Source organism: Notothenia rossii (genome assembly GCF_949606895.1).
Source record: "Notothenia rossii genome assembly, chromosome: 9".
Taxonomy (NCBI): domain Eukaryota; kingdom Metazoa; phylum Chordata; class Actinopteri; order Perciformes; family Nototheniidae; genus Notothenia; species Notothenia rossii.
The window spans coordinates 47,409,546-47,417,788 of NC_136907.1; the positions used below are offsets into that span (position 1 = coordinate 47,409,546).

General features: G+C 38.1%; 1 protein-coding gene across 2 annotated transcripts; it reads left to right on the forward strand.

The window, feature by feature from the left end:
* The first annotated feature begins 609 nt into the window (after positions 1-609).
* On the forward strand, positions 610-8,023 carry LOC307018222 (uncharacterized protein). Of its 2 annotated transcripts, none has more exons than XM_079648364.1 (16): positions 610-884; positions 986-1,060; positions 1,229-1,624; positions 1,812-1,916; positions 2,025-2,257; positions 2,337-2,515; positions 3,104-3,197; positions 3,279-3,514; positions 3,732-3,846; positions 4,248-4,365; positions 4,446-4,537; positions 6,311-6,428; positions 6,526-6,627; positions 6,726-6,887; positions 7,359-7,535; positions 7,763-8,023. In XM_079648364.1, the coding sequence occupies exons 3-16, from the start codon at positions 1,357-1,359 to the stop codon at positions 8,011-8,013; spliced, it is 2,250 nt and encodes a 749-aa protein (XP_079504490.1). In that variant the 5' UTR covers positions 610-884; positions 986-1,060; positions 1,229-1,356; the 3' UTR covers positions 8,014-8,023. The 2 variants fall into 2 exon arrangements, with proteins under 2 accessions (XP_079504490.1, XP_079504491.1); XM_079648365.1 differs by having other exon boundaries at positions 7,773-7,848.
* Positions 8,024-8,243: the final 220 nt, after the last annotated feature.

Consider the following 8,243-nt stretch of genomic DNA (forward strand, 5'->3'; position numbering starts at 1 on the left):
AGTTGACATTTACATGGCGCTTTTCATAATGCACACACTTTTTTTTTCTTCTAAATGTCACCTAACATGTTGCATTAATGATAGTTAGGGTAAGTTCAACACTTGAATATCATCAGGTCATAGTTGTTTTACTACTTTAAACATTCGCTAATTCAACTTAAGTTTTGTGAAAGCATCACATCTAGTTAAAAAGAGAAATATATTTCCCTGTAATTACTGATTTACCTGGGACTTGATTGATTGTAGTGCCTGTAGTTTTATTTTGGCAAATGCTTATTTATGAAGCAACAATTAAATTACATGGTAGCACAGCTAATCTGAGTTCATCTGTTTGGTTTTTTTCAGGTCATCTATCAATTCAATTATTTGAAGTAGCTTATTATCATAAAAAAATCAACGGTTCTTTTCAGAGCCATATTCCTCTTCCTACTCTCTTTCACCCCTCTCGTATTCTTGTCTTTTGTTTTGTTTTTCTCCCTCCCTGTATGTCAGTTCATCCTTTGTTTGTTGTTGCCCTTTTTATCCTCACTTAAAAATGGCATCCAAGCAACTGAATGAATGGCTAGAGATAGGGAATGCCCTCGCAGATGAGTTGGCAAATAAGGCAAGTACAACATTATCCAAATATGTATTATAACATTTACTCAAATGATAAAAGACACACACATGACAAAAATGTGTGTGCAACAATTAAGGGAAATATATAATCTCTTTTATATATTTATATATTAAGATACCAAAGAAACCAAAGAAACCAAAGAAACCAAAGAAACCAAAGATACAGAAGATACCAAAGAAAATAACGCAAGGATCAAATGTTTCCTGGAGGAAGAGGGACCTGGATGGGAACATTATAGCCCAACATTGGAATAAGAATCGATCTGGTCTGTAAAATATAATCTAGTTCTAGTGTTTCATTAAGTTTTAATGTCGTTGGTCGGTCCTCAATAATGTTTCCCATATCATCGTACTTTGTTTTATGCAGTTAAACCTTCCAGCTCTCAGGAGTCCCCAGAGGTCGAGGAGACACATGAGATTCCTCTACAGGTCCCAAGTCTTGGTATGCACAATGAATTCTTAAATTATCCTTCAACTTGAAATGTAGGTAATTGTTTGTAGTATGTAATAGCTTTGTTCATGATACATTGTAAAGTGAAAAGCCTTGTATGGAATATCTTTTTTTAATTAAACTAAATTCCATGATTTGTTTTATATTTTGTTATTTTAGATCAACATCTTCAGACACTGAGAAACCTGTTGGGTTCTCTCACTGTCCCTGCATCATCAGAAGAAACACCCACTGCATCAACATGGACCCAAAGACAGTTGAAACGTGAACAAACATTCAGAGCTGCAATGCCAGAGCTCCTTCATTTGAAATTGGCTGCAGAGATTGTCACTACACGTTCCTGTCTCCAATGCAAAACTGCTGATGCTGTGGTCCGGTGCTTGGACTGTGTTCCACCAGGAACTCCCTTTCTTTGTCCGGCATGTGACCCTATTATCCATGGTAAACATGTCTTCCATGACAGGGAAGCCATGTTTGATGGGTTTTACAGACCTATTCCTCCCACATCCTTAGTGGTTGTGGATGAAAGTGGCCAATATGGACTCTGTGAACAAGGTGGGTTCAAATCATGTATTATATATTCCCTTACCATGGTTTCCTAATGTGCACTACATATAAAGCGGCATCATTTTCACCATGTCGGAAGTTTGCTTTAACTGTTAAAATGTCTCAATTTGTATTGACTACATGTCCTAACATGTCCTAACATGCATATGAATCTCTGAAATTGTCTTTGCTGCAGTGTGTCTGCTTCCAATTCCTCCACCATCCCAAATCTGCTTCTGTGGTCCAAGCCAAGATTTCACCATCATCCCAGGAAAGCAGACCGTGTTGGTGACTATCAATGGTTTGTTGCCACCAGAAGATGATCAAGCAGAAATACAGGATTACTATTTTACTTTTGTCCTGCGTTGCATAGATACCTGTCAAATTGCACATTTATATTTTTTCTCAGGTCCATACAACGTTCGTCTGCCTTCTGTGTGCTGTCCAATTTGTTCCACCAAATGGTCCCCGAGCATAGGTGACTTGCTGGGATACAAATACTGGCCAGCAACCGACAGCTGCAAAATTATTTTTAAGTTTGATGTGTTCACATCATTCGAGCAAATGAAATTGGCCAGCCCAGCATTATCCCAGCAAGTATTTATAAAAATGCTTGAACATCGATCGTTTTCCACAGGAAGGGTAAGAATAAAATGTGGTTTTCAAGATTTTTGAATACCAAACTTTTAATTAACCAAATGAATACCATTCTTGTTTCCAGACAGGCAGAATCTGTAGCGATACCTTCCACAGAGTCTTTCGGGAGTTTGCCTTCTGTAATTACAGACAAGAAGATCTGTGCCTGGTGGAGCCCTTTAAATGCCCAGCATGCACACCTGACATGCTGGCTATTGCTGTAGATGGCAACAGAAAGCATTATCGCTTCAAGAAGTCCAGAGGGTCAGTGAAATCATATTCTCATTTTAGTTGTTGTTTTATTGACTAAGCTGAATGTCTTTGCTGAAATGTCTAACTTTCCCCAACTCTGCAATTTCTTTTTCCAAAGTTTGTAGACCATCAGAAAACAATAGTTGGTTTGAAATTACACATAATTATATAAATCCAATTCATAAACATTATTGTATATGACGTCTGTAAAGTTAACTCAACTTTAAAATGTTAAATGGTTGACGTTAGTTGGATATGTTGGAGCTAAGAACCAGTTTTGGATATAATCGCTTCATGAAAAATGTATTAAATTGCCCAGGAACCTTTTTCTATGCCTTCCTCTGCCCTATTCCATGCCCATCAATATAAAGGATGTACCTTTATTTGTACCTTTTTACAAGAAGTCAGTAAACTTTTCACTAATGTTAAATAATGGTGACAAAAACTTTACACAGAAATACAGATCAAATTCACAAAGACCTTTTCCACATTTATGAAAATGTTATGGCAAAAGCAAATTGGCCACATTAAATAGAGGACACAATCAAACTTATGTATGTATGATAATGTTGCTTACAATTTTTTTCTCGAATTTTGCAGGACAGATGAACCGTCTCTATTTGATGGACTGTTCATTGCCCAGGACAGTAAAGTGTCTGCCTTTGTCGACAAAATCAGGAGCCAGATGACGATTGTAAGAATCTATTCAATCCCCTAACCCTTTATTTATTTTTCTTAGCACAGGGTTAAATGTAACAGATTGTGTCTATTTCAGAAAAGTGGTCGTGATGTTTGTGGACCGGCAACTTTCACAGCTTGCAGAGAAACCTCACACAAGTCCAGGGCCAAGGTGGATGAGGAAGGCCTGCAAATAGCTGTGTGCAGACATGGCATCTTGCTACAAGGCCTAAATCACTACCGTGGTGAAAGATATGCCTACCCAATGTTCCTGCAGAAGGAGCTGGCTGAAGTTGCGAATGCAACATTCTTTTGTATGGATGTTGCCTGCAGGTAGTTATAACTATTGCAAAATTGGAAGTGTTTGTGGGAAACGTGTTATCTATTTAATTCTTGCACATCCAGTAGATGCAAAGCAAAAAAAGCATTCATTTGGATAAATGCTGATGTTGGTTACAAGGATTGTACTGGTAATTTTAAGGACCTGGTTTATCTTTTTACTATTATGCCATCATGCAACTGGAAAAGCTAATTGATTTTGTCATTACAGGTACTGGCCTTATTTGGAGAAGATGGCAGCAAAGTTGCCTGAGCTCCAACCACTTACAGAGATGAAACCTTTTCTCTCTGTAATGCATGCCAAGGCCCACACAGGCAAATGCGAGGTACAGTATGCAAGTTAAACATTTGTGTCACTAGATTCAAATGTTTTAGAAATTGTAGTGCACATAAGAATATCATGTAGTATATTCTATTCAAGCCTGTGGAATAATTGTAATAGTTACAAATGTTGACAAAATTGTTACAAAACAGACTGTCACAAGGATAGGCTTCCAAAACCCATTATGTTTATTTTAGTAAATATATCCGCACTGTAGAAATAATGAATGAATAGAGCTTCAAATAACTGCAGTTGTGACATTGTAGTTCAAAGCATAATTCAATATCAGAACATTTTAACTTTCTGAAATTGCTCCTGACACTGATGATAACTAAAGATGTACAGTACAAGAAATTATAATATTGAACTAAATAGCTAGATCTCATTGTTTATGATTCTGAGCAGGTGAAGTGGGGTGGCAGAAGCCAGGAAGGTGCTGGAAATACTGTCGGCGAGGAAGTGGAACAGGTTAACAGCTTCCTCTCAAGGGCAGCCCTGACAACAAAATACATGACCAAATCAGGTTGGTAGAGGAAAACAAATAGTTTTAAGTAGTGCCACATTGTAAAGCTCATATGAATTTTCATGTTTTTGTGTTTACAGCTAGAGCAGATATGATAACCGTGCTGGCTATGCAATGGAACCACAGGAAGGTGGAGAATCTCCACAAGACACTCTCAAAGAGATTTGTCAAAGTAAGACGTCCATGCTGCATTTCAAAATGTATATTAAGAATATCCGAGTTTCTTGTTGTAGTAATTTAACACCATCCTTAGCTACATGTTGTTGAATTGAATGTATTCTGCAATCATTTCATTATGATGGTGCTGCCATGGCACACTGTTCTGCCAAGAGAGTCTCTGTTCTGTTTGTTTTTAATAAAGCACTATAGGTTGATTCATCTGAATTTCTGGATAATAATCATAATAGTAATAATGTTAATCCTGCTTGATCTTGAAAAAAAAGGGACACTAAGGCAGTGGTTCCCAACCGGTGTGCCGCGGCACACTAGGGTGCCGCGAGCACTGTCCAAGTGTGCCGCAAAAAAACGTATTTTTATGTTCCACATTTTTTTCTCACTTAATAAACTTCACGTCATATACACTTTATTTTATTTGATGTACAATGAAGTTCATAAGCTAATAAAACATATATTGCTCAGATTTAGAAATATTAAACAGCTTAAATTCTCATGATTTACGTCAGCCGTCATTGTTTACGGTGTGCAGAGCAGCTTTTTATCCTCGCACCAAATAATTTCAAGATGGATCGTTACGTAGTGACAATAAATAAAGAGGCACCCCAGCCCTCAACAACACAGGCAGGGATGACAGAACATGATGGAACAGCAGTGCAAAAGAAGTCTAAAATAACATTAATATCAGCCACAAGTTTAAACAGCAGAGCTCAGGATGAACTCGCAGAGCTATCTATGGACCGCTCCCTGAAACTGAAGCACGGGGAACTACGTCTGGATATATTTTGGCTGCTTGTGGGACACGAGTATCCATCCCTCTTAGAGAGTGCCATCAAGGTGCTTTTACAGTTTCCAACCTCCTACTTGTGCGAGCTAGCGTTTTCCTCACTCGCATATGTCAAAAACAAGACCTGGACCCGGCTGTCAGTGGAGCAGGACCTCCGCGTTGCGCTGTCAACTACCCCCCACGCATCAAGAGACTCTGCTCACAAAAGCAGGCACAAGTGTCGCACTAGCACCGTGTAACGGTCTGAGAAATGTTTATGTTTGGATGTTAATTTGTGTGCCTTTCTTATAAATTTATGATTTATGATTTTGTCAATCAGTATTATCTGGATAGCGAAATGCAGAATGTTTCATATTTGGGATGTGGTTGATGAGTCACATGACCACAGTCAGGTCAGAGGGCATTGTTTCATCCCTCCAATTCTATTAAGTTATTATTTAATCTAAGTGATCATAGGCCTGCCTCTTTTGAAATCCAAATGTCAAATAATAACTGTATTGATATGTATTCGTGTTTTTACAAAGATAGGCCTACTATTTTCAGCCAAAACAAAAGAGCCTACTTAGTAGGCCTGTTTATAATATTGAATTCATCATAGAAATGGTGCTGACATTTTTAGTCTGGTTCTTGTTATTATGTGTGAATACATTATTTGTTCTATAAAATGTTCTATTCAATTAAATACACATTTGAAAACCAATTTATGGTGTATTTATGGTTTTTAGTTTAAGCTCTGAAGTGGTTTTTAAATCTACAAAAAGTTGGGGTGCCTTGGGGTCGAGAAATATTTTCAGGGGTGCCTTGGTAAAAAAAAGGTTGGGAACCACTGCACTAAGGTGATACTTGCCAACCTTGAAGAGAAGGTGTTTAGCATTTCATGTTGTTGTCTGGTCAGTTAATGTGCATAAAGGAATTCAGTAAAAAACAACCTTCTCAACCAACTGGAACGCATATTCACTTTTTCCTTTTAAACATTCTAAACAGACTACACAGAGAGCACAAACTGAAGTGGACAATCTTGAGAGTCTCAACCAAGAGCTGAACATCTCCCTGGAGGACACGGAGCAGTGGGTGTTGGAGGTCAAGCAATGGGCAGCCACTGGTATGTTATATGATCACTGTGGTATAGATTTGGTTCCATATTTCCAAACATTTGGCTTCATGTTTTATGATTACACCTTGTTGTTTTTGTTTTCAAGAGAAATATGGAGCCCAGAGTAGCCAGGAGGAGCTCCAGAGAGAAATAGATGAAATTATTTATTCCTTCCGAAGAAAGAAACACGACCTCTATCGACAAAATGGTATTTATTATTACGTTATCTAGAAACAATATTTGTTTCTTGTTGTTGTTGTTTGTATTATTAATATTAGTTTATTTGTATTTTGTTTTACTTTACAGACAGCAACCAAACAAGGCAACGCAAACGGAGAAGACTGACAGAGCTCAAGAAGAAACTCAGAGAGAGGATACTGCAGTACAACACCATTGATGCCTGTTCAGAGAAAATTGACACAGAAGCAGCATGCGGTCTGTCTGAGGATGTCATTCTGCAAGGAGATGGTAAGAAACAACTTGTTTTTGTTTGCCCTAGATATTCCATAAATTCAGTTGAAGTACTAGAATACAATCACCAATGTAACACAGAGCTGTCAACATAGGTGTCACAAATCATCATGATCACAACAAATCCTTTTGAAATAATTATATTGAAAGGTCTGTATGATGTTGCCCTATCAAGTCTTAATAGTCATGCAATAGTCTCACTGGGACAGGCACATCTATGGAAACAGTAAAACCCTTCCTGACCACCCTGAACTGCTTACTAATGTTGAATCTCAAGACATACTGAATGTAATTCTGCCAACATAGACAGAATTGAAAAAATTCAGCAAGCGGCGAGGTTGAATTTTTTTTTACCAGATTTTAAGGTTTTGGTCAATTTAAGTTAAAAAGATTGAATACAAACTGATATTATTTGTTTTATTAGCCTTACCATTGTGGTTGTTATATTTTGTGTTTTTTCCATTATAGTGGTGAACCTGCGCACAAAGAGGCGACTTTTTGACCAGGTTATGCTGGTCAGGCGTATGGAAGAGGAGAAAGTCATCATTGTGAAGGAGATGACCCAGCATTGTCAAAATCTGAGGCAGGCACTGGACAAACTGGACCACCTCCTTCATCAGACAAAAGACGACATCAGGAACCAAAGTATGTTCCACAAATACCGATTTATAACATTTGCCACTGCCCCCCTCCCAGTGTCAAATGTCTATCACTGAATAGCATCTGTAATGATTGCATTTTTTCTGAATCACAAATCTTTTTAGCTAATATACAGTCTCGGAGTTAAACATTCAAATTGCTTCTATGGAACCAACATCAATGCTAATTAAAAGTTGCCTTACATAGACTGTCATTTTATCTTTTTATTTTAGTTTCTCCAAGCGATATAACAGAAGAGGGATACAGGGGACTGCACTGCTGTATTTTACACCATCAATATCTTCTGGAGCAGAAACTGAGCAGTGTCACCAGCACCTACAGATGCATTGGCTCGGACTCGTCTTTTCTCATGATGGTGGAAGACATTGAAGACGGTAATGAGGACGACGAACAGGACGGTGATGAGGACGGTGATGAGGACAACGAACAAGACGGTGATGAGGACGGTGATGAGGACAACTAACAGGACGGTGATGAGGACAACAAACAGGACAACGAACAGGACTTAACAAGTCTATTGTGCTGTATGCATGTCAACGTATTAAAACGAGTATTACGATTGAATGGCTTGTTTATTACCTTTTGTTTACATGATCCTGCTTTGCATTTACTATGTCTGGTATTCAACTAAATGCCATTAGCAGTTATCAGTCACCTTCAGATCCGAGTTACCTCGAGGGCCGGTGGTTCCCC